Source organism: Prionailurus bengalensis, chromosome B4 (genome assembly GCF_016509475.1).
Source record: "Prionailurus bengalensis isolate Pbe53 chromosome B4, Fcat_Pben_1.1_paternal_pri, whole genome shotgun sequence".
NCBI lineage: Eukaryota > Metazoa > Chordata > Mammalia > Carnivora > Felidae > Prionailurus > Prionailurus bengalensis.
Window position 1 is genome coordinate 46231447 of NC_057358.1, and position 26196 is coordinate 46257642.

General features: G+C 41.1%; 1 protein-coding gene across 2 annotated transcripts in view; it reads left to right on the forward strand.

Annotated features, from left to right (window-relative positions):
• Window positions 1-26196, forward strand: part of BORCS5 (BLOC-1 related complex subunit 5) — a 98739-nt gene that overhangs the window by 63483 nt on the left and 9060 nt on the right. For both annotated transcript variants that reach the window (XM_043563263.1, XM_043563262.1), the window contains exon 3: window positions 9428-9585. In XM_043563263.1, coding sequence (XP_043419198.1) covers window positions 9428-9585 — 158 coding nt within the window. The remainder of the gene's footprint in view (window positions 1-9427; window positions 9586-26196) is intronic.

Consider the following 26196-nt stretch of genomic DNA (forward strand, 5'->3'; position numbering starts at 1 on the left):
TGTGGGGGTGTTAATGACTTACACACTAATCAGCAATGCCTATTTTCTTCATCGTTCCACCTACGGAGTTTTTATCATACTTTTGGATTTTTACCAATGTGATAGGTGAAAAATGGGCTTGCAGTGAAGTTTTAATTTTTTTTATGATGAATAAGGTTGTACATCTTTTCTTGTAGCTGAGGCATTGAGGTTTCCTTTTCTGTGAACTGCCTATTCATATCCTTTGTCCATCTTTCTTTTGCTGATTCCTTACTTGCCAATTTCTAGGAGCTCTTTACATAATAGGAAGTTTGCTTTTTCTGATATGAGTTGCAGATATTTTTCCCAGGGTTTTTTTTTTTTGTTTAACTTAGGGTGTTTTTTGTCCATGAGGAATCTTGATTTTTTTTTTTCAACGTTTATTTATTTTTTTTGGGACAGAGAGAGACAGAGCATGAACGGGGGAGGGGCAGAGAGAGGGGGACACAGAATCGGAAACTGGCTCCAGGCTCTGAGCCATCAGCCCAGAGCCTGACGCGGGGCTCGAACTCACGGACCGCGAGATTGTGACCTGGCTGAAGTCGGACGCTTAACCGACTGCGCCACCCAGGCGCCCCGGAATCTTGATTTTTATATTGTTGAATTTATCAGTGTTTCCTTATGGTCTTTGCGTTATCCTGGCCCACTATTGAAAGCACAAAATCTTTCATTCCTCTTTCCATGGCACCTCCTCTCTGTTTCTAATTCTTGGATTGACAGCAGAAAGCTTTCGGTAACCTTCTTCCTCAGGTCTGTTCCTGGGACTGTATCTTTGTCAGTTTTAGGGTAGTCCTTGATAATTTTGTGAGAAGATTTTAGTGGTCTGAAAAATCCCCATCTTATTAATTTCAGGCACTCTAGAAAACTGGCATTTTCTTATGAAACTAAACAAGTGATTGTCACATGGCCCAGCCATGGCAGTCAGTCTCAGGGCATTTATCCCAGAGAAATGAAAATTGGCTTATACACAAACCTGTGCACAACTGTTCATAGCAGCTCTGTTTTTAACCGCCCCCAAACTGGAAACTACTCAAATGTCCTTCAATGGATGGAAGGTTGAACAAACTCTTCCATTTGGAATACTACCAAGAAATACTACCATGGAATACTACCGAGAAATGAGAAGGAGCAAACTATTGATAGATTCAACAACGTAGATGATTCTCGAATGTATTATATTGGGTGAAAAAAGCCAATCCCCAAAGGTTACGTGTGTTGTATGATCCCATTTATAAAATATTGTTCAAATGACAAAATTAAAAAAATGGTGAACACGGGGTACCTGGGTGGCTCTGTCTGTTAAGCCTCTGACTTTGGCTCAGATCACGATCTCATGGTTTGTGGGTTCGAGCCCTGTGTTGAACTCTGTACTGACACCTCAGAGCCTAGAGCCTGCTTTGGGTTCTGTGTCTCCCTCTCTCTCTGCCCCCCCCCTCATGCTTTGTTTCTGTCTCTCAAAAATAAACAAACATTAAAAAAAATTTTTTTTTAATGGTGAACAGATGGGTGGTTGTCAGGGGTTAAGGATGGGGAGGGGAATGAGAGAGGTGGATGTGGTTATAAAAAGCAGCACAAGAAATCTTTGTGGTGATGGAACAGCTCAGGAGCTGACTGTGGTGGTGGATTCATGAATGTACACGTGTGAAAAAAATTGTATAGAGCTAAATATAGTAGACACCCTTATCCGTGGGGGGATATGTTCCATGACCCCCAGTGGATGCCTGAAACTGAATGGTACTGAACCTTATATATATTAGGTTTTTTCTAAATGTACACACCTGTCGTAAAGCTTAATTTAGAAATTAGGCACAGCAAGAGATTAATAATAACAACTGATAATAAAATAGAACAGTTTTAACAATGAACTATAATAAAAGTTATGTGGAGGTATGCGGTCTCTGGCTTAAAACGCCTATTGTACTGTCCTCACCCTTCTTGTGATGACGTGAGATGATAAAATGCCTGTGCAATGAGATGAAGTGAGGCGAATGATGTAGGCATTGTTATATCCTGTTAGGCTACCATTGACCTTTTGGCAATATGTCAGAAGGAGAATCATCGTGTGGTTCACTGCTGCTGTACACAGACGTGTACGTACATGAATGCTCACGCGCGCGCACACACACACACACACACACACACTCGAGTGCAAGTAAAATGGGGACATCTGCGTAAGATCACTGGATTGTATCGCTGTCAGTCTTGCTTGTGATGTTGTGTTATAGGTTTGCCAGATGTTACCTTTGGGGGAAGTTGAGTAAAGGGATACATGAGATCCTATACACAGAATCTCAATAAAACTTTCAATTAAAGAATAAATCCCTATTTTTGCAAATAGTGGCTTCATCAGAAGCTGCCGTGTGGAGGCAGGCTTAGCTGGAGTAACTGGTGCTTTCCTCTGTTAGGATTCGCAGTGGAACTGCCGAGGGACCTAAGTGCTGGCAGTGGAATATGGGGGAACAGAGTGGTACCTCATGTTCAACCCTGCCCTTACCTTAGCTCTTCCGGGTGAGATGAAGATTTGAGAACACCGACTGGCATTTCTGAGGATTCTCTGTGATAGCCCAACTGGGTAGCCCATCATACAGCCTGCTGAGGTAGGGGAAGTGGGGGAGGAGAAGACTGGTTTAAGTTCTAGTACCGGAGAAATCAGTGAAAGTTTGACGTTGGTGGTTGGGGACAAGAATGGGGAGGGGTTCCTAAGATGAGCTTTGATGTGGGTGGGCTTAAACTGATTATGCTCAGCATATGCCCCATTGTCATATTGATTTTGGTGTACCTTATGCTATATCATTGGCTCTGATATGAGACAGTGTGGCCCTAGCTTAGTGGTTCTCAGAGTGTGGTAGGGCGATCCCTGGGATCCATGGGACCCTTCTAGGGATTCTCTGAGGTCAAAACTATTTTCACAATAATACTTAGGCATTTGCAGGGCGCCTGGGTGGCTCAGTCAGTTGGGCTTCCTACTCTTGGTTTCGGCTCAGGTCGTGATCTCATAGTTTGTGAGTTTGAGCTCCACGTCCAGCTCGGTGCTGCCAGCGCAGAGCTTGCTTGAGATTCTCTCTCCCTGCCCCTCCCCTGCTTATGCTCTCTCTCTCTCAAAATATGTAAATAAAAAAAATACTTAGACACTTGCTAGCTACACTCATTCTCTTACAAATGTACAATGGAGTTTTTCAGAAGCTACCTATTATAAAAGCAACATATTAAATGCAGAAGCAGATATGAGAATCCATATGTTTTCTGTTAAGCCAGACATTGAAAAGACTTATAAAATTTAAACCAGTGCCACTCTTCTCACTTTTTTGTTTTGGAAAATATTATTACTTCTTTTAAAATATGTTGTCCAGGGGCGCCTGGGTGGCTCAGTCGGTTAAGCGTCCGACTTCGGCTCAGGTCACGATCTCACAGTCTGTGAGTTCGAGCCCCGCGTCAGGCTCTGGGCTGATGGCTCAGAGCCTGGAGCCTGCTTCCGATTCTGTGTCTCCCTCTCTCTCTGTCCCTCCCCCATTCATGCTCTGTCTCTCTCTGTCTCAAAAATAAATAAAAACGTTAAAAAAAAAATTAAAATATGTTGTTCACGTTAGCATGTAATGAGGCTAATATTGTTTTAAGATAATTTAATAAATATTTAAGAATTTTCTCAGTTTTAATTTTTAATAGGTGACTACTGGTGTTAACTACAGAAACAAAGCTCTTTGGGGTCCTCAATAATTTTTGAAAGGGTAAAGGAATCCTAACACCGAGAAGTTTGTGAACTTTTGGCTTGGCAGAGTACTTGGCCAAAAGTTGGTATGTTTGAGTTCTAGTCAAAAGTTTGATGCGTGACTATGGACAACTCATTTAGCCTCTTTAACTGATTTTTTTTCTTTTTTTTTTTTTTTTTTAATTTTTTTTTTCAACATTTATTTATTTTTGGGACAGAGAGAGACAGAGCATGAGCGGGGGAGGGGCAGAGAGAGAGGGAGACACAGAATCGGAAACAGGCTCCAGGCTCTGAGCCATCAGCCCAGAGCCTGACGCGGGGCTCTAACTCACGGGCCGCGAGATCGTGACCTGGCTGAAGTCGGACGCTTAACCGACTGCGCCACCCAGGCGCCCCGAACTGATTTTTTTTCTTACGTAAGTGTTAGTAATTATCTTCCTCTACATACTACACCTTAAAGAAAAGTAAGTTAAGTTTATATGAAAGGCTTTGAAAATAAGCGTCCTATGCATGTGTCAGGAATTTAATAGTTACACAACAAAACTGATGTTGGAAGAAAACATAACAAAAGTTTCTAGTGTGTTCACTGACATTCTATTCACTTTTTAAATTTCTCCATTTTTGCATCTCCTCCTGACGGGTTCCTTTACATATTATTTCTGTTTCTCAGTTTTTCAAACAGCCATTTAAAAATGTTATTATTATAGTTGGCATACAATGTTCTACTAGTTTCTAATGTACAACAGAGTGATTCCATAACTCTGTACATTGCTCAAAGCTCACCACAAGAAGTGTAGTCACATCTGTCACCATACAACGTTATTACAGTATTATTGACTCTATTCCCTATGCTCTACTTTTGATCCCCATGACTTATTATTTTATAACTGGAAATTTGTACCTCTTAATGCCCTTTACCTATTTCACCTATTCCCCCGCTCACCTCCCCTCTGGCAACCACCGGTTTGTTCTCTGTACTTAAGAGTCTGTTTTGTTTTTTAGATTCCACATAAGTGAAATCATATGTTGTCTTTCTCTGTATGAATTATTTCACTCAGCATAATACCCTGTAGGTCCATCCATGTTGTCACGAATGGCAAGATTTCATTCTTTTTTTTTATGACTGATACTCCTCTGTGTGTGTGTGTGTGTCTTCTGAATCTATACATCTTCTTTATCCCTTCATCTATCGATGGACATTTGGATTGTTTCCATAATTTGGCTACTGTAAATGATGCTGCAATAACCATAGGGGTACATATATCTTTTCAAATTAGTGTTTTCATTTTTTGAGGTAAATTTTCAGAAGCAAAATTCCTGGATAATACGGTATTTCTATTTTTAAGTTTTTAAGGAACCTCCATTTTACACAGTTTATACAGTGGTTGCACCTATTTACAGTCCCACCATTGTGCACGAGGGTTCCCTTTTCTCCAATCCTTGCCAACACTTGTTGTTTCTTGTCTTTTTAATGCTCGTCATTTTGATTGGTTTTTGATTTGCATTTCTCAGAGATTAGTGATGTTGAGCACCATTAGCCATCTGTGTGTGTGTCTTTGAAAAAATGTCTATTCAGGTCCTCTGTCGTTTTTTAATCAGATTGATTAGATTTGTGTGTGTGTGTGTGTGTGTGTGTGTGTGTGTGTGTGTGTGTGAAATCATCTAAGTTCTTTTTTTTTTAATGTTTATTTTTGAGAGACAGACAGACAGACAGACAGACGGAGTGTGAGTGGGGAAGGGGCAGAGAGAGAGGGAGACACAGAACCCAAAGCAGGCTCCAGGCTCTGAGCTATCAGCAGAGAGCCCAATGTGGGGCTAGAACCCATGAACCGCGAGATCATGACCTGAGCTGAAGTTGGATGTTTAACCAACTGAGCCACCCAGGCACCCCAAAACATCTAAGTTCTTTATGTATCTTGTATATTAGCCCCTTGTCAGATACATCATTTGCAAATATCTTCTCACTAGGTTGCCTTTTTGTTTTGTTGATGGTTTTTGTTTTGTTTTTGTTTTTTGCTGTGCAGAAGCTTTTTACTTTGGTGTAGTCTCAACAGTTTATTTTTGCTTTTGTTTCTCATATCTGAGGAGACTTATCCATAAATATGTTGTAAGGCTGATGTCCAAGAGATAACAGTTTTTTCTTTTAGGGGTTTTATGGTTTCATGTTGCACATTTAGGTCTTTAATTCATTTTGAGTTTACTTTTGTGTATGGTGTTAAAACAGTGGTCTAGTTTCATCCTTTTGCGTGTAGCTGTACAGTTTTCCCAGCACCATTTCTTGAAAAGACTGTCTTTTCCCCATAGTGTATTCTTGGCTTCTTTGTTGTAGATTAATTGACCATATAAGTTTGGGTTTATTTCTGGGTTCTCTATCCTGTTCCATTTGTGCCAGTACCACACCATTTTGATTACTGTTGCTTTGTAGTATATCTTGAAATGTGGGCTTGTGATTTGTTCTTTCTCAAGATTGCTTTGGCTATTCCAGATCTTTTGTGGTTCCATACAGATTTTAGGATTATTTGTTCTAGTTTTATGAAAAATGCTATTGGTATTTTGATAGGGACTGCACCCAGTCTGTGGATTGATTTGGAAAGTATGGACATTTTAACAATACTAATTTTTTTCCAATCCATGCACATGGTATGTCTTTTCATTTGTATCATCTTATTTTATTTCAGCAATGTCTTACAGTTTTCAGAGTTTAGGTCTTTCACCTCCTTGGTTACATTTATTTCTAGGTATTTTATTCTTTTCATTCTTTTAAATGATATTTATTTATTTATTTATTTATTTATTTATTTATTTATTTATTTTTTGGTTAAATGGGATTTTTAAAATTTCTCTTCCTGCTACTTCATTGTTAGTGTATAGAAGTGCAACAAAATTTTTTTTAAGTTTATTTATTTATTTTGAGAGAGAGAGCATGAGCCATGGAGGGACAAAAGAGAGAGCAAGAGAGAGAATCCCAACCAGGCTTCCTACTGTCAGCACAGAGCCCAGTGTGGGGCCTCAAACCCATGAAACCATGAGATTATGACTGGAACCAAAACCAAGAGTCAGCTGCTCAATCTACTGAGCCACCCAGGCACCCCAAGAAGTACAACAGATTTCTGTATATTAACTTTATATCCTGTACCTCTAGGGTTTTCTATATGTAGCACCATGTCATCTGCAAATAATGATAGTTTTACTTCTTTCTTACCAATTTGGGTGCTTTTATTTCTTTTCCTTGTCTGATTGCTGAAGCTAGGACTTCTTAGTACTATGTTGAATAAAAGTGGTGAGAGTGGATATTCTTTTCTTGTTTCTGATCTTAGAGGAAAAGCTTTTAGTTTTTCACCATTGAGTATGATGTGACTTGTGAGTGTTTCATACTTGACTATGTTGAGATATGTTCCCTGTAAACCACTTTGTTGAGAGTTTTTATCATGAACAGATGTTGTATTTTGCTGCTTTTTCTGCATCTATTGAGATGATCATATGGTATCTATCTTCCCTTTTGTTAATATGATGTACCACATTGGTTGATTTGTGAATACTGAACCACGCTTGCATCTGTGGAATAATTTCCACTTGATCGTGGTGAATGATCTTTAATGTATTGTTGAATTCAGTTTGGTAATATTTTGTTGAGGATTTTAGCATCTGTGTTCATCGGTAATATTGGCCTGTGGTTTTCTTTCTTTGTACTGTCTCTGGTTTTAGTAATGGCAATGCTGGCCTCAAAGAATGAATTTGGAAGTTTTCCTTCCCCTTCTATTTTTTTGAAATCGTTTGAGAAGAATAGTAGGTATTAACTCTTTTTAAAATGTTTGGTAGAATTCACCTGTGAAGCCATCTGGCCTTCAACTTTTGTTTGAAAGGAGTTGTTGTTGTTGTTGTTGTTGTTGTTGTTGTTTACTGACTCAATTGTATAACAAATAATTGGTTTCTTCAGATTTTCTATTCTTATTCAATATTGGAAGATTGTATGTTTCTAGGAATTTATCCATTTCTTCTAGGTTGTCCAATTTGTTGGCATGTTTTCATAGTAGTCTCTTATAATTCTTTATATTTCTGTGATGTCAGTTATTATTTTTCCTCCTTCATTTCTGATTTTATTTGAGTCTTCTTTCTTTCTTTTTTTCTTGATGAGTCCGGCCAAAGGTTTATCAATTTTGTTCGCCTTTTCAAAGAACCAGATCTTGGTTTTATTCATCTTTTCTCTTGTTTTTTTTAGTCTCTATTTTATTTATTTCCATCTAATCTTTATTATTTGCTTCCTTTTCACTAACTTTGGGCTTTGTTTGTTCTTCTTTTTCTAGTTCCTTTAGGTGTAAGGTTAGATTGTTTATTTAGATTTTTCTTGTTTTTTGAAGAAGGTCTATATCACTATAAACTTCCCTGTTAGAACTACTGTTGCTGTGTCCCAAAGATTTTGGACCATTTCATTTTCATTTGTCTCCATGTATTTTTTTATTTCCTCTTTGATTTATTTATTGACTCATTGGTGGTTTAGTGGCATGTTGTTTAGCCTCCATGTGTTTGTGTTTCTTCCAGTTCTTTTCATGTAATTGATTTCTAGTTTCATACCATTGTAATTAGAAAAGATACTTGAGGGGCGCCTGGGTGGCGTAGTCGGTTAAGCGTCTGACTTCAGCCAGGTCACGATCTCGCGGTCCGGGAGTTCGAACCCCACGTCAGGCTCTGGGCTGATGGCTCAGAGCCTGGAGCCTGTTTCCGATTCTGTGTCTCCCTCTCTCTCTGCCCCTCCCCCGCTCATGCTCTGTCTCTCTCTGTCCCAAAAATAAATAAACGTTGAAAAAAAAAATTAAAAAAAAAAAAAAAGATACTTGATATGATTTCAGTCTTCTTAAATTTATTAAGATTTGTTTTGTGGCCTAACGTGTAATCTGTCCTGGAGAATGTTTTCATATACACTTGAAAGGAATGTGTATCCTGCCATCTTTGGATAGAATGTTCTAAATGTATCAGTTAGGCCCATCTGATCTAATGTATCATTCACAGCCATTGTTTCCGTATTGATTTTCTGTCTGAATGATTTATCCATTGATGGAAGTGTGATGTTAAAATCCACTACTCTTCAGTTTCTTTCTTTATGTCTGTTAATATTTGTTTCATATATTTAGGTGCTCCTGTGTTGGATACATCAATATTTATAATTATTATATCCTCTTATTGGATTGATCCCTTTATCACCATGTAATGCCCTTCTTTGTGTCTTGCTGCAGTCTTTGTTTTGAAGTCAGACAGTCATTTTAATTATTAAAAGAAATTGAGTCAATACACTTTCCAAGGTTTTCATTCAAGAAGGGATTTATATTCCTGATACCTTGAAATAGTGTCATAGGGTCAGGAACTGTATTCTGGAGAAACCACTTACTAGTCACTGTGTGACCTTAGGAAAGTTACTTCTCTGTGTCTGGAGCTTCTTATCTATGAAATAGGACTAATAATTCCTTACTTTCTAGGGCAATTATGGGTATGAAAAATGATGTATAGGAAGCACTTTGTCGAGTGATTGGTGTGTAACAGATGCTCCATAAATGACAGTTGCTATGTTTGTTTTTAGTATATAGGAAAAGATGTAAGATTAAATCTTAGTCTCCTATCCTGTCTTCAGTGAATTTATTGTTATTTATAAAACAAATTTGTTGACAATAATTTCCATCTTATTTGATTTAAATTTTTTCTACTTTGAAGGACTATTGAGTGGCCAGACTTCCCCAACAAATACCAAACTGGAGAAATTGGATTCTCAGCAGGTGTTACAGCTCTGCCTTCGATATCAGGACCACCTTCATCAGTGTGCAGAGGCCGTTGCCTTTGATCAGAATGCTTTGGTTAAACGAATCAAAGAGGTAACGTACTGTGGGAAAATAACATCACCAGCTCACGATTCTCATTTCCTCTGACTACCAGGTCCTTTTCTACTGAGCAGTAGAGCCAATGATCCAAGCTTTATGGGAAGTAGCCATTTTCTTTGTCTTTTTTTTTTTTTTTTACATTTTATTTTATTTTATTTTATTATTTTATTTTATTTTATTTTATTTTATTTTATTTTATTTTATTTTATTTTATTTTATTTTATTTTATTTATTTATTTGTGAGAGAGAGAGAAAGAAAGAAAGAAAGTCAGCAAGGGGCAGAGAAAGAGAATCCCAGGAGAGGCAGAGGGAGAGAGAGAGAGAAGCGGGACTCACCTCAAGCAGGGCTCATGTTCACCCAAAGCAGGGCTCAAGCTCACCCAAAGTGGGACTCGAACTCACAAACCATGAGATATGACCTGAGCCAAAGTCAGATGCTTAACGACTGAACCCCTCAGGCACCCATCTTAGTCTTGACATTTGTCCTCTGTCTTTCCTAGCAGTAAAATGTGTTGGTGAAAAGAAGCAGTCTGTGCAGCTGGACTAATCTGGAATTTGAATCCTGATTCACCACTTATTTGCTTGGATAAGTTACTTAACTCATTCTGGTCTCGGTTTTCTCATCTGAAAAATGGGGTAATAGTAACAATGGGGGGGACAGTAACACTGTCCCAAGTGTTGAGTGATGGTTAAATTGCTTAGTAAGTGTTAGCTATTGTTAGTGTCTGTAAAGTCCTGATACATTAATCTGCTGTAGCTAACATTATATCTTTGAATAGACTTTTGCTGTTTCCTATATGTAATTTACATTTTGTTTTCCAACAGGGTATCAGTTGTTTGAGAGCAGGAGCCTTGATATCTCTTTCAATTATTTTTTCACTGTATTAGCATGTGAAAAGCTAGGTGATTTTTATTGGCTGAATGGAAACAATTATGCCTACTTAATGCACAAGGTTTTTGTGAGGGAAAGAGCAAGAGAACTCATGTGAAAGTACTTAGAAACCTAAAGTGCGTGGTACAAATGTTTAGTAATTATTAATAATAGTAGGTACTTCTGTGAAGCACTTAAATATATCATTGGCTGGGCTGCTGCATGGCACAGCTCTGTGAGCACTAAGGCATAGTACATACACTTTCCAAAGTTTTCAGTAAAGAAGGGATTGAGATTCCTAATACCACAAAGTAGTATCATATAAAGAAAAGGTCAGGAGCTCTGTCCTGGAGAAACCACTTATGTTAATGGCACCTCCTGGAGTTGTTTAAATAGTCCTGGTCATTGGCTCAGGCATGAAAAGAAGATGGACATGAGGAAACACACAAGTAAAGGGTTGAGAATCGTTGCAAATTCATTAACAATTAGTAATAGATGTAGTACATCCTTGAGATTACAGTTGTCACTAATTATATTGATTTAAATTTGCCAACGCCTCCAATGCTTTACTACTTACCTTTCATAAAAAGTATGCATATATGCTTCTCTCGTGGATTAAGTACTTTCATTTGGAAGACAATTCCAAATTGTCATTTCATATTGGTCATTTCATATTGGTTCATATTGGTTGGCATTGTTGTAGCTTTTCAAATATTGTAAGCTTATTTTACTGTAGTATGATCTACAGAGATTTCAATCTCAAACATGATTATGTATTAGACTCTCTTGAGTTTTTTGTTTGTTTGTTTTAATACTGAGTTCTCTCCTGCCAGTAGGTCTAGGATGTGGTCTGTGAATCATTACTTTAATACACTTACCAAATGACACTGAATACATTCTCCATTATGTGAGATTTGGGAATCACTCGTCTCACGCATGATTTTCCAAAATGAATTCTACCAAACTAGTTCCATGTGAGGAAGGTCAACCTTCTTGCATGTTCCATCACCACCCTTGGAAAGTCATGATGCATATGATTTTATTAAAAGCTCTTAGGAATTGGGGCACCTGGCTGGCTCAGTCGGAGGAGTGTGCGACTCTTGATCTTGGGGTTGTGAGTTTGAGCCCCACATTAGGTATAGAGAGAGATTACTTAAAAATAAAATCTTAAGGGGCACCTGAGTGGCTCAGTCAGTTAAGTGTCTGACTTCGTCTCAGGTCACGATCTCACGGTTCCTGAGTCTGAGCCCCACATCGGGCTTTCTGCTGTCAGTACAGAGCCCACTTTGGATCTTCTGTTCCCCTCTCTCTCTGTCCCTCCCCAGCTTGCACTCTCTGTCTCTCTTAAAATAAATATATAAATATAAAAATTTTTAAATAAAATCTTGAGGGGCACCTGGGTGGCTTAGTCGGTTAAACGTCTGACTTTAGCTCATGTCATGATCTCAGGGCCGGTGAGTTTGGGCCCTGCATTGGGCTCTGTGCTGACAGCTTGGAGCCCAGAGCCTGCTTCAAATTCTGTGTCTCCCTCTCTCTCTCCCCCTTCTCCACTCATGCTATCTCTCTCTCTCTCTCTCTCTCTCTCTCTCTCTCTCAAAAATAAATCAACATTAAAAAAATAAAATCTTCTAAAAAATAAATTTCTTAGGAATCTTATAGTAAAGAAAGCCAGTGCTTTTCAAACTTACTTTTTTTTATGTTGATTTATTTTTGAGAGAGAAGGACACAGAGCACAAGCATAGGAGGGGCAGAGAGAGAAGACGACATGGAATCCAAAGCAGGCTCCAGGTTCTGAGCTGTCAGCACAGAGCCCAACGTGGGGCTCCAACTCACGAACCACAAGACCATGACCTGAGTCGACGTCAATGCTTAACCAACTGAGCCATTCAGGTGCCCCTTTTCAAACTTATTTGACCTCAGAACCTTTATCTTAGGTAACATCATATAGAAGTAGTGTTTTTAGAACATTCTTTGGGAAATGCTTTTGCAGACACCTTACCATTTTTGACTTCTGTGCTAGAAATTAACCATGATGTTAACTCTTAGAAGATTTTAGAACCATTATTTTGTAATGCTTCTCATTTTCTTATTGGAAGGTCCTCTAATCCATTTCTGTTGTTTTATTTTTTTTATATATTTTTTAATGTTCATTTATTTTTGAGACAGAGCATGAGAGGGTCAGAGAGAGGGAGACACAGAATCCGAAGCAGGCTCCAAGCTCTGAGCTGTCAGCACAGAGCCCGATGCTGAGCTCAAACTCAGGAACCATGAGAGATCATGACCTGAGCTGAAGTCAAACGCCCAACCGACTGAGCCACCCAGGCGCCCTCTACAGGCATCAATTTGTGAAAGCTCCTCGCTCCATATCCCCACTCACACTCCCTGCCACCTCTCCAGTTGATCTATTTGGCAGTAAATCTCAGGCATTTAATTTCATTCACAAATATTTAAGTATGTATCTTTAAAGGTAAAGGACTCTTTTGAAAACTTTCCAAAATTTGAATTAATTTTAGATTTAGACAAAAGTCACAAAAGTAATTTGGGGAGGTCCTGTATATCCCTCACACAGCTTCCTCTAAAGTGAGCATTTTACAGAACCTTAGTACAATGATCAAAATGAGGAAATTAACATCAGTACCACCCTATTAACTAAACAGAGACCTTACTTGAATTTTATCAGTTTTTCCACTAAGAACCCTTTTCCAGAACACAGCCATAATGCTGTTGGCATACCTGAAATAATACCACCTTAATTTATTCAGTGTAGCTGAACTGCCTTTAAGAAATAACTGATGTAGGGGTGCCTGGGTGGCTCAGTCGGTTAAGCGTCCGACTTCGGCTCAGGTCATGATCTCACGGTCCGTGAGTTCGAGCCCCACGTCGGGCTCTGGGCTGATGGTTCAGAGCCTGGAGCCCGCTTCAGATTCTGTATGTCCCTCTCTCTCTGCCCCTCCCCTGTTCATGCTCTGTCTCTCTCTGTCTCAAAAATAAATAAACGTTAAAAAAATTAAAAAAAAAAAAAAGAAATAACTGATGTATATAGGTCTCACTCTGAACCAGTTAGATAAAAATCTTTGAAGGGTGATGAGTGGGGGAAAGGAGGAAGCTGGGCATTGGTATTTATGAAAGTGCTCTAGATGATTCTACCATGTAACCAGGGTTGAGACCCAGTGTTCTGGAGCATTCATTTAAAGCAAACTGACTTAAAAAAAAAACAAAAAAAAACTGAGTTTAAAATTGTTTGAGGAACTTTGGGATTCACTTTGAGTAGTCAGTAGTTACCCAGGTTTGTTACAGAACAGGGAACAGTACTCAGTACCGAGCAGCGGTACCTCGGTAGTTCTCTGAAGGTGAAGGTGAGCGCTGTTTTAGGGTTTTCATTGGTGACTTGGCATCTTTGTTGGTAAATGCTAACAAAGTCCTAGAACATACACATCCAGCTGTGCTCACTTCTAACCTCAGGGTTGAAATTAGTCACTTCCAAATGAATAAAGCAGAGGATGTAGTTTTGATATAACACCAAGTCTCTAATATTATTCCAGATGTTTCCTGGAAATTTGGTTGCAAGTGTGAGGAAGTAACATAATGCTGTATGTGTTGAAAAGTAAGGAACTTAATAACCTTGGAGAATATGTATTAGTGGAAGTGTAGAACCTGGATCAACCAGAGACTCATAAAGTTACAGCGCCTGCACTTACTTAAGTTTGGATCAAAGGGAAACACAGCTATAACTGTTTTCTGATTCTGATAAAAGAAAATCAAGGAGTTAGCTAAGCTTTCCTGTTCCTAACTTTGGATGGTGCTCTTGAGTGACAAGTTTGTGTTTCACAGATTCATGTGCATGAGAGAGGAGTAGAAGATAGGGGTAGTCTTCCTTCATGAGAGCCTGGGTAACACACACTGACTGCTGGTTTCCTTAGTGGCTACTGGGTGACCCCTCCGACAACCAGCATTGCTGAGCAACTATTGCAGACCTACTTAGTGTGAGGTTTTGTAGGGGTTACAAAAAAGTGGACACAGTGCCTGCCTGCTGAGAGCTTAGTCGAAGCGAGGGAACAAAGATACACAGGACAGTAATGTGAAAGATGAGGCACTGTTGATGGAGAGTGCTCACTTGTGGTCCCTAGGTGAAGTTCTGGAAGAATTAAAGGTCAGGATATCCTGGAGCCAGTGAGATTTAAGCTAGCTCTTCAAGGGAATCCAAAGGTTTGGGGAATGAATGGAGAGAAGTCGGGGAGCATTGCTGGCTACAGGAACAGCTTGGCAGTCTTAGAAGAAAATTAACTTTGGGGCTTCTGGGGACAGTGAAGAAATTAAACTTGTTCAGATCTCTTCTCTGCATTAAAAACCATAGAACATTGGGGATCAGAGGACCTTAAAGACCTGGTCCAGCACCCTCATTATTCTGATTCAGAAATTGAAGCCTAGTAGAGAGGGTAAGCAATTTATTTATCCAGGGTCACAGAGTGAGATAGTGGCCAAAATAATGGAGTTGAAAGTGAATAGAGATCAAAAGAGGGCTTGGTGTTTGTTTTGTTTTGTTTTGGTTTGGTTTTGCAGGTGGTATCCTTGAACATGTTTACAGGTTGATGGGGAAGAGACAGAAGAGATTAATGGGGAAGGGTAGAAAGGGTCTTAGAGCAGGGTCCCCAAGGCAGCAAGAGAGGGTGGGATTTACAGACCTGGGGCATCTGTTTTGAGAGAACAGGGAGAACTTGGACAAGTTTATAAAAAGAAGGATACTTGGCATAGATCAGCCACACCTGAGGAGCCTGTATGTTCTCCCTGAAGAAGAGGGGAGGTTATTCATTGAAAGTGACCAATGAGCAGTAGTACAATTGTGGATGCTGGGAGTCATGGAGGGCTCAGCTGAGGTGGGATAACGTGTACCTTCTATTTGTGGGTGCTTCCGCATAACGGTTCTGAGTGCAGACTCGAGAGCCTTATTGCCTGGGTTCAAATCCTGACACTGTTTCTGACTATCTGTGTGACCTTGAACAAGTAATTCTTTGGAGCCTCAGTTTCTTCCTCTGTTAAATAGAGTAAGGATAGAATCTACCTCAGATAGGTTTTCGTGAGGGTTGAATGAATTACTCTCCATGAGGTACCTGGGACCATGTCTGCCATATGGTAAACACTATAGTGATAGCTCCTATTATTGTTTTTAATATAAATCATGACTAGAGAGAAGAGCCTAACCCTAATGCCATGAATTGGCCTAATGTAGTTTCTTGAGACCAATGGCAGCCTAAATATTGGCTCCTTTTAAAGTTTACTCCCAACAGCCCAAGTAAGAACAAGATCTAAGTAGAGGCAAGACATAATTTTTAGCGCACTCTGGTTTCCCTCAAGCCCTGCACGATTTCTGTCAGGCTACAGATGTGGGATATGTGTGATTTTTGTAATTAATCGTTCACCCTGCTTTGTGACTGACAAACTGGTGCTTGGGAACCTGGACCGTGAGAAATGTGAAACTGGATGGCAGCAAATGATTAGTCCTTGACTCCTAGGCTACAGATATATCACTTTTGTCATTTCAGTGATTTTTCTGCGATAGCTCGTTATTTCTACTTGAGGTTCAAGTTGGCAGGCAGACACTTGCAGTTTTAGGTCACATCAGCCATTGAAATTTGGGTTAACTGAAAAGTGCAAGGAACATACATCTTCCTAACGTGGGTGCTTTCCCCAGGGATAGGGGATTTAAGAGAGGAGGGCAGGTGGCAAATTCACAGTCCCAGGAAGACCCAGTTGAGACATTTGGAGCAGCTCTTGTCACTGACCTGGATCATGTTTCTGCCTCACTGTAGTTGCTGTCAATGGGTAAGTATGTTCATAGATTGGAACGCTCTGTTAACTAAGATAAAACCACTGGCTTTATTTTGTTGCAGTTACTGTGTGCTGGCTTGAAGACCTTGAGACCAAATGCATAGTATGATTCTGGTAGTCGGCGTTTTTCATTCTTAGATGTGTCGATAAGCATGCTGTTTTAGCGTAAACCAATATGAAGCATTGAATGGAGTTTCAGATGAACAGATAAGAAAGAGTTTTAGTTCTGAGAGAGCCATGTGGTTACATGGGATTATAAATAGACCCCAAAGTTTCTCTAATGCAGCCCTTTCATTGCACAAATAAAGAAAACGAAGTCCTTGAGTTCTTGTGGGACTTGCCCAAGATTTTTCTTCTAGTTAAAATGGCTAAGATATGATAGATCATCAGCCCTCTTTTCCACTTTACCATACTACTTCTATTCTACTTCTTTGGAGTACTTCATTTTGATTTGAGGTGTCCCTTTTTCATGCACGAGGCTCTCAACTGGTGTTTGAAGGAGTGAGCTACCAGTCATGGGCTTCACACAGAGCTGGGCAGGGGTTTCTTTCGGGCAACAGTACTGGAAGGTTTAAGACCTAGCTAGAGCTAGAGCCATTTTCCAAGTATTTGACCTGACTTCCTGTACCATGTTTCCTCCCATAGGGCTGGGGGAGAGATGGTCAAGGTTAAACGAGTGGCTTACAGTGTTGCACAGAGAATCAGTGTCTGAACTGACACTAGCATTCGTTGTGAGCTCCTTCAGTTAAAAACCTGGTTCAAGTGGACCATTGGCCCCGTGAGGCTGTTACTTCTTTACCACCTTGAACTGAGACTCCTTTACATTTTAGCCATGTTACATTTCTGTTGCTGCTTTTAAACATACCCTCGCATTGTTTTTGTTGTTGTTGTTGTTTGCTTGACCTCAAATTATACAATGGGTTTAAAACTACAAATTTGGGGGTACCTGGGTGGTTCAGTCGGCTAAACATCTGACTCTTGATTTCGGCTCAGGTCATGATCCCACGGTTCGTGAGTTTGAGCCCTGTGTGGGCTCTGCGCTGACAGCCTGGAGCCTACTTGGGATTCTCTGTCTCCCTCTCTCTCTTTGCCCCTCCACTTGCATATATTTTCTCTCTCTCTCTCTGTCTCTCTCTCCCCCGCCTCACTCCTACTCCCTCTCTCCTTCCCACTCCCTCTCTCCCTCCTCCCCCCCCCCAAATAAATAAACATTAAAAAAAACCTACAAATTTTGACAAGGTCATTGAGATGTTAGGCTTTCTTTTTGCTAATATTTGAAAGAAAGTTTTAGGTTCCCTTTCTATCTTACAAGTTACTCTGGTGTAAATTTCAGGTTGAGACCTTACAATATAATTATAGTTCTCCCCCATTCTTGTCCTTTGGGCAACCTTTCTTTTTGGTAAGAAATACAACTGGTCCCTTGGGTGGCAGGAAATGCAGATGGGGGATTGAGCTTATTCTGGTTTGTCTGGTTATAAGGTATGCATACAATACTTCCTTGGGCCTGGCCCCACACTTCCTTTACACCAGCACTGTCCTGCCAGAAGGCTGAAATCCTGGAAAAGGGCCCAACCTAGTTTATTACTTGCCTTTGGAAATGTAGGCTTGTATTTTTTGGCGAAGCATGAGCAAAACTCAGTTATTTGACTGCTCCAAGATTTAACTCCATTCTAATTCTGGATACTGACATATGAGCATGTGTGAACAGCAGCCCTGTCCCCACCCCCCCACCCTAGTTTGCTTGCCCTAGACATGCCCCTAGACAGATGGAGCTGCCAGCTTTTCTCGTCCTGGCCACATGTGCCAGGTACTAGAGCCCCCGACCCTCATCCTCCCATAGGTCATTTCCAGTCTGCCAGAGTAGGCAATGTTAGAGGCCTCTTTCACTGCCTCTCTTGTGAGGAATGCAGGAGTAATTGCAATCTGTGAGCTAGAGAATAAGCAGCATTAAGGGCACATGAGTTATAGAACTGGAAGCAGGGCTGGGAAAAGCTATTCCCTGTCCTATTTCTCTTTCCACGAAGAAAAACAGAATTTTAGCAAATTTGCATGTTGCTGCATGCTTGGAACAATGCCTGGTGCATAGTTAACATTTAATAAATGTTTGTTAAATGAAGAACTTAATGTATTCTTCATTTCTTTCCCTATCTTTATCCTAGTGATGGAGAAGCTTCTTTATTCTATTAGGGAAAATAAAGGTTTGGGAGTTGTATTATGGTAGGCTAGACTGCAGCTATAAATAGACTAAGAAACGTGTAATGGCTCAAATGCAACAGAAGTTTATTTCTTGCTCGTGTTCAGGGTGCATGTTTCTGGATGTTAGCAAGTGACTCTCCTCCCTTGACTTCAGGGATTCAGGCTCCTCTCATCTGTGTCTCTGCCCTACCCAAAGACCACATCCTGGTAGCACCTGGTTGGCAAAAGAGGAAAGAGAATGGAATAGCACAGATAGGAGATTCTGTGGACCAAACCATAAGTGTCACACATCACTTTGGCTAGAACTCAATCACATGGCCCCAGCTAACTCCAAAGGAGGCTGGGAAATGTAGTCCATATGCGTGCCCAGGGCTGTATTAAGTTTTGAGCTACACTTTGAATATCTGTATCATCTTTCAGCTTATATTCCTAAAATGCATCTGTAGCCCAACATTGAGATTCAGAAGGGCAAATTTCGTGATAAATTTCACTTAAATCCATCAATGAAAGGCAAGTGATACTATGAAAACACTTAAGCTTTTAACATTAAGTGAAAAAACCAGAACATGGCATTATACTATCAATATGATTTCAACTATGTTAAATATCCTTTAAGAAAAAAGATTTGAAGGAAACATGACAATTAACTGTGGTTACCCTTTAATGATGAGATGATTGGTGGTATTTGTTTTTAGCCTGCTTCATTCTGTTTTCTGTATTTTACAAATGTCCATCTCGAACATGCATTTTTCCCCCCAGCTTGGAATACCTCTGTTCTTTTTTTCTCACAATATGTTAGCCTTATTAGGATTCAGTCTCCCTGGCTGTAGAATTTTGACTCACTGAGATAAGAATATGCCTTTCAGAACTTTGTATGCATATGCCTTTACATGTCTACTTTATGAACTCATTCAGCTCTGTGCCAGGCTCTGTTCAAAGTGGGAGGCTGTATCTAGGTTGAGGATATATCGCTGAACAAAACAGACCTTACATATCTGGAGAAACAGACAATAAACAAGGTAAAATAAAATATATAGCGTGTAAGATAAGTGCTAAGAATGAAAATACAAAGCAAGGAACGGGATTTGAAATATCAGTGAGATGGAAATTGTAGATAGGGTGGGCCAGAAAAGCCTTTCTATGAAGGAACTTGTAATATAAAGATCTCCTGGCTAGTACAGAGTGAGCCAGGAGACTTTTCCTTAACACCCTGTCGATACCTACGATTTATCCAATTTTTTGACCAATGACAATTACAATACGCCAGAGTCTTTTTCTTATTAACAGTCTGCTCATTGTCATCCTTCTCTGGATGTTCTGAACTGCAGACTTCTTTGCTCTCTCTGTTGTTAGTTGGGAGAACACTTGCAGATCCATACTCCTTTAAAAAAAATCTCACCAGATCTTTCAGATCTCAAGAATTCCCGAAGGATTTTTTTTCTGGTGTGTTCCTAGAACTTGAGGCAACAGTTAACTTGTTTCTGCCCCTGTTGACAAACCGTATTTTAATATCGTAAACCTTTAGAAGCCATCCTGGCCTCAGTCCGCAGTTCATCCTACACCTGAGTAGAGGGCTTACTACTCTACTCAGGTTTGATGTGTCAAGGATCACATCAAACCATTACTAGAAATCGCTCAGGCAGAAAGTTAAGGTGACAGCCTGTAGGCCTAGAGCAAGTGGGATCATGAACGTGAAGGAAGTCTGCAGGACTACAGGCAGCTGTGTCCATGAAAGGATTATTTTAGGGAGTAAAAGACATTTATCTCAAATGCGGCAAGACCAAGGAGGGAAGTGATGCTATTCTGTAGAAGTATGAGTATTAGTGGCACAGTGACAGCATAGCCTAGTAATGGTTTCTTCCTAATCCTAAGGCACTTCAGCCGTTCTGTCTTCATTCTAGCCAAAACCTGGAGTCCTTCAGTAAACAGTCGCTCATCTGTCTTTCCAGCTTGTAGTGGTCATGGCTGTTCTCCCAAGTCCATGAAATTCAGACTGCTCCCTGGTCTCTACTCCTGCTCCATGTCTCCTCCGGTCTTCCCTCCTGCTAGAATGTGCTCCCCGTCTCTGCCTGGCGGATCCTTTAAACCTGTCAGCATATGCCAACAGCCTGTATGTAATGCATTCCTGGTTTCCTGTGGTCAGGAAGGATCTCCTGCCTCGTGTCTCCCCGCCTCCCCCCCGCCATGCTCAGAAGTGTTTGCCAGATGAATGTGTGCATTAAGTTGAGTTGTCACCTCAGCCTCTGCACAGGTGATGATCTCGGCCTCCGGTCTCCGGATCAGGCCCTCACGTGTGCAGCGAGGTCATCCAGCATGGTGCTTAGGACTGCACACTGTGGTGTCCACTGAGATATGACACTTTGTGATGTTAGTATTCTCGCATCCTTTCTTCAGGCACAGGGTAGAGAATTTCGTCTGTAAAACATTGACCTCCACACCACCACTAAGGTCGGTTGTCCACTCTGAATCAAAAGAGGGATTGTGTTCATGCACAATTGGGTGCAGAAATGAGGGAATTATGGAGCACACGGTCCAATTGTTTTAGTCCTCTTAGCTCAGGTTTTAAACTATTGAATCTGTCACCCAGGTCATACAGACTTTTATTCCCCTCTAGTCCTGGACGTTGGGAAGGGGAGTCCAGGCTAGTGACGCGGCCCCCAGATTCTCTTCACCAGCCAGCCGCCCCATCTACCTGCACAGCTTCTCCAGATTCTCCCTTATTAGCACCTCATAGTGACAAGAGTCATAATGATACAGCTGTCGTTTTCTCCTTGTGGACCACGTGCTTGGTCTGGGATAGGCATTTTACATGCACCGTTGTCTGTGTCTGACAGAAGAAGAAACTGAGGTTGGAAGGCCTGAAAGGTAAACCGTTCAGCGCTCCCCAGTTGTGGGGTGGCGGGGCTGGGACTCAGACCCACACCCGGGACGCCCGAGCCCGTGCTTTCCTGCTTCTTTCCCTTCAGTTCTTTATCCCAAGGCCTTCTACGTCCCGCCTCCTCTCGTCGCTTGTGTGCGACGCTCACACGCTTTCCTGGACCCAGTGTTTCTTTACAATATTCCCTTCATAGTTTCAGGATCCACTTTTAGATTTCAGAACAGTTCTGATAGGATGCAGCCACACTTAAAAAATTAACCCTGAAGACCCCACATTTCCTCTGCCTTCACCGAGGCTAACTTCCCACGCTCTCCACCCATCATTTTTGAGAAAAGGGCCTTTAAACCAGTCCGGTGGGGGATGAGGAGTGATGAAGGTGGACAGGGAGAGAGAGGTATAGTCAGGGAGGCCAGAGAGTAGACTCTCTGGAACAGAGACTGCCCAAGGAGGCAGAGATTATAGGCGTGTGTGTACCCTGAACTACTGTCTTGCAGAGAGTGCGGGGAAGGCTCTCCCAAGGGGGAGGGAGGAGTGGGAGTTTTGCCGAGAACTTTTCTTTTTGCCCAGATCTTTTTTCTTCACTTGCTGCCTTTCAGAGGCACTCCCTAGCCCTTCTCTGGGGCAGGGGGAGGAAGGGGGTCATCTGCCCAACGGCCACATATTTAGCTTGGGGAACTGCTTAAAGGTTCTGAGAGCTCTCGCCTACCTTCCCGCCTAAACATAACACAGAGGGTAAGAAGGCACGTGGGGAAGTTGGGCAAGTCAGAAATAACTACTGGAACAAAGTGGTGCCATTCAAATTCCTGAGGTCCCGATGCGTCTTAATTCTCCTGAAGACCCAAATAAAATGTGTTTCTTTAAGGAGACATTTAGATACCTTGTTTGAAAAAAGGAAACAGGGTCACTTCAAAATGTCCATTACGTGGTAATTGATGCCATTCAGCCTGTGGTATACTTAATGAAAACATCGGTGACAGTCTGCCCATTGTTTGTTCCTTTCGCAACAGGAAATGGCAGACTAACAAGGACCGGGGAAGGTTTATGTAATTCCAGAAGGAAGTAGAAACTGCGCACACTTTGGCCTGATATCCTCCTAATTGCAGATGTAGACCCACCTGAGCAGGTTCCTATTCCTAATGGATTTGGAGATGTTTGATTTGACTTTGACATTCATCAGCAGCAGATTTGGGGGTTTCTTATGGACCGAAAAACTCGCAGGTCACAGTTTTCACACAGTTTAATTCGTTTTTGACAAGGTAGAGCTAACTGTGGAGAAGGAAATGTGACTGGCCAACCTTCGTTCTTTGGGACCGTTGATGGTGACCGGGAGATCTGGAGCCCAGCCCTGGCTCTGGTGGTACCAGCCGCATGGGACTGCTCAAGCCCTGTGCAGTAGTCTCCATCGGTAAAGCCAGGGAGTGGGACTGATCTCCCAGGACCCTTGCAGCTGGAACATTCTGTGTTAAAGCCCCCTTGGTGAGGTCAGGGATTGTGAAATGCTGGTACAAGTGAAACGTCAGAGTCCAAAGTGTACAAACAGACTTTGCCAGTGAAAATGTCATTACAGCTTATCTGCTGACAAAGTTCATTCCTTTTGGTCTCCTCTCAGTTTTTGTTTTGTAAATATCCATGCTATATCTGGTAATTTGTTATTTTGGCTCTTAAAAAAAATCATGGTGGTTAAATTAGAAACAAAAGTGTTCTTTCACTCCACTTGAAAACTGTCAAAAGTTGCCATTTAAATGCATCTGTTAAGGATTTCAAAAAAAAGTATTGAACACGTTGTTCAACATGGCATGTATTTAATTGAAATGACGTTCAAATTAATTAGCTCTGTCGAAAAGATGGGCAAAGATTAGGTGGAAGAGCATGGGTTTAAAGTCTAGCTTCACTGCTAGTTCTGGCCCTGTGACCCCAGGCACATTTTGTGATCTGAGTCCCCAGTTCCACACCTCTAAGTAGGAGAGTGACATTTTCCCCATGGGACTTTTGTGAAGAACAAAGATAATGTGTGTGTAATACGTAGTACAATGCCCAACATTTAATAGATCCTCAAGGGGTGGTGGTTGTCACTGTTATACATTATTTTATTACATTAATTAAAACAACCAGGGCGTCACGGAATATTGTATACTGTGTTCTACCTCCCTACTCATCCTCATATGCACATAGATTACCAAAAGAAATAGTCCCACTACTGTGGATTTCAGTTTTTGTTTTTGGTAGATCCTGTAGACAGAGACTTTCCAGAGAGGAGTTCCCCTTCTTGTCTGATTGACAGATCAAAGGTATGGTATGAGAATAAATGGCAAAAGTTTACTTTTATAAGCTGTAAACTATTACAAACTACTGTCTTCAGAAATAGGATCACTTTGGGGCGCCTGAGTGGCTCAGTCAGTTAAGCATCTGACTTCGGCTCAGGTCCTGATCTCACGGTTTGTGGGTTCGAGCCCCGTGTCGGGCTCTGTGCTGACAGCTCAGAGCCTGGAGCCTGCTTCGGATTCTGTGTCTCCCCCTGTCTCTGCCCCTCCCCTGCTCATACTCTGTGTCTCCCTGTCTCTCAATAATAACTAAACTTAAAAAAAAAAATAGGATCACTTCAAAGTGTCCAATTTGTGGTAATTGTTGCCACTGATGTAATTAATGAAAACATCTTCCCATCGTGTGTCCATCGTGCAAGAGACAGGCATCCTAGAGAAGATTGCCACAGTGAACTCCCAAATCCTCTGTGGGAATGGTGATCTGAAGGAGGTTCAGAAACCCAGAAAACACAGAGTTGACCCAGAAAGGTTTTTGTCACACCCCAGCATACCCGTAACCTTCATAATCTGTCCGAATCTCCAGTAGGGGTCAAATGGTGGTGAACATGTGGTAGGGATAGAAGGTGGAGGGTCAGCCAGAACATGCCAGACTTTGGTGGAAGGGGCACTTGACTCTCTGAAGTGGAGACAGTGAGTCATGTGAGTCAAAGACAAAGGCAGGTGGTAACTGATGTGTGAAAGCCAGAGCAACCAAGCCCAAGCACAAGGTTCTGAAAGCAGAACAATTTTTTTTTTTTTTTTTTTTGAGAGAGAGTGGGAGAGAAGGGTAGTGGGACAGAGAGAAAGAGTCTTAAGCAGACTGCACATTCAGCACAGAGCCTGATGCAGGGCTCAATCCCACAACCCTGGAATCATGACCTGAGCTGAAATCAAGAATCAGACACTCAACTGACTGAGCCACCCAAGTGCCCCAAAAAGAACAATCTTTTTTTTTTTTTTTTAATTTTTTTAATGTTTATTTCTGAGAGACAGAGAGCGTGCGAGCAGGGGAGGGGCAGAGAGAGAGAGAGGGAGACACAGAATCTGAAGCAGGCTCCAGGCTCTAAGCTGTCAGCACAGAACCCAACACGGGGCTCGAACCCACGGACCACGAGATCATGAACTGAGCCTAAGTCGGACGCTTAGCTGACTGAGCCACCCAGGCACCCCCCAAGAAGAACAATCTTAAGAAGAAGGTACCTCTGGTCTTGGTGGGAATGCCAACCGGTGCAGCCACTCTGGAAAACAGTATGGAAGTTGCTCAAAAAGCTAAAAATAGAGCTGTCCTATGATCTAGCAACCACACTGCTAGGTATTTACCCAAAGAATATAAAAATACTAATTCAAAGAGATACATACACCCCAATGTTTATAGCAGCATTATCTACAATAGCCAAATTATGAAAAATAGCCCAACTGTCCATAGACTGATGAATGGATAAAGAAGATGAGGGGTGTGTGTGTGTACGTACGTGTATAGTGGAATATTACTTGGCCACAAAATAGAATGAAATCTTGCCATTTGCAACAACATGGATGGAACTGGAGAGTATTATGCTAAGCGAAATAAGTCAGAGAAAGACAAACACCGTATGATTTCACTCATATGTAGAATTTAAGAAACAAAATGAGCATGGGGGAAAAAAGGCAAACCAAGAAACAGACTCTCACTGTAGAAGAAACTGATGATTACAGGAGGGGAGGTGGGTGGGGGCATGGTTGAAATAGGCGATGGGGATTAAGGAGTGCACTTGTGATGAGCACTGGGTGTTGCATGAGAGTGTTGAGTCACTATATTGTACACCTGAAACTAATATTACACTGTATGTTAACTAGCTGGAATTTAAGTAAAAATGTGAAAAAAAGAAGGTGCCTCCAGTTAGGAGTGAGATGAAGAATGCGGTCATTATGGGGTCAGTTAAAAAGAAAAAAAAAAGTAAATAAATGCAAACATAAAAGAACTGGAAAAAAAAAAAAAAGAACAAGCAAGGAACTTTTCATGAAATTGGTGAGAACTCGATTTAGAGGTACCTCTCACTCTGACAGTGTACCGTTCAGTGGTTTTTAGTATATTCACAAAGTTATTCCTCTAAAACCACTAATTTCCAGAATATTTTCATCACCATAAAAAGAAACCCCGTGTAAGTTAGCAGTCGCTCCCCATCCCCCATTCTCCGATTTCCAGGCAACCCCTAATCTACTTTGTCTTTATGGCTCACCTCTTCTGGGCATTTCACATACACAGAATCATATAACATGTGGCCTTTTGTGCCTGGCTTCTTTCACTTAGCATCATGTTTTCAAGGCTCATCCCTGTTGTAGCTTAGCTCAGTATTGCATGCCTTTTTATGGCCAATAATATTTTAGTGTAAGGATGTACATTTCGTTTATCCATTCATCCATTGATGGACATTTGGGTTGTTTCTGCTTCTCGGCTACTTTATGAATAATGTTGCCATGAACACTTGTGTACAAGTTTTTGCGTGCACCTACGTTTTAGTTCTCTTGGGTATAATACCTAGGAGTGAAATTGC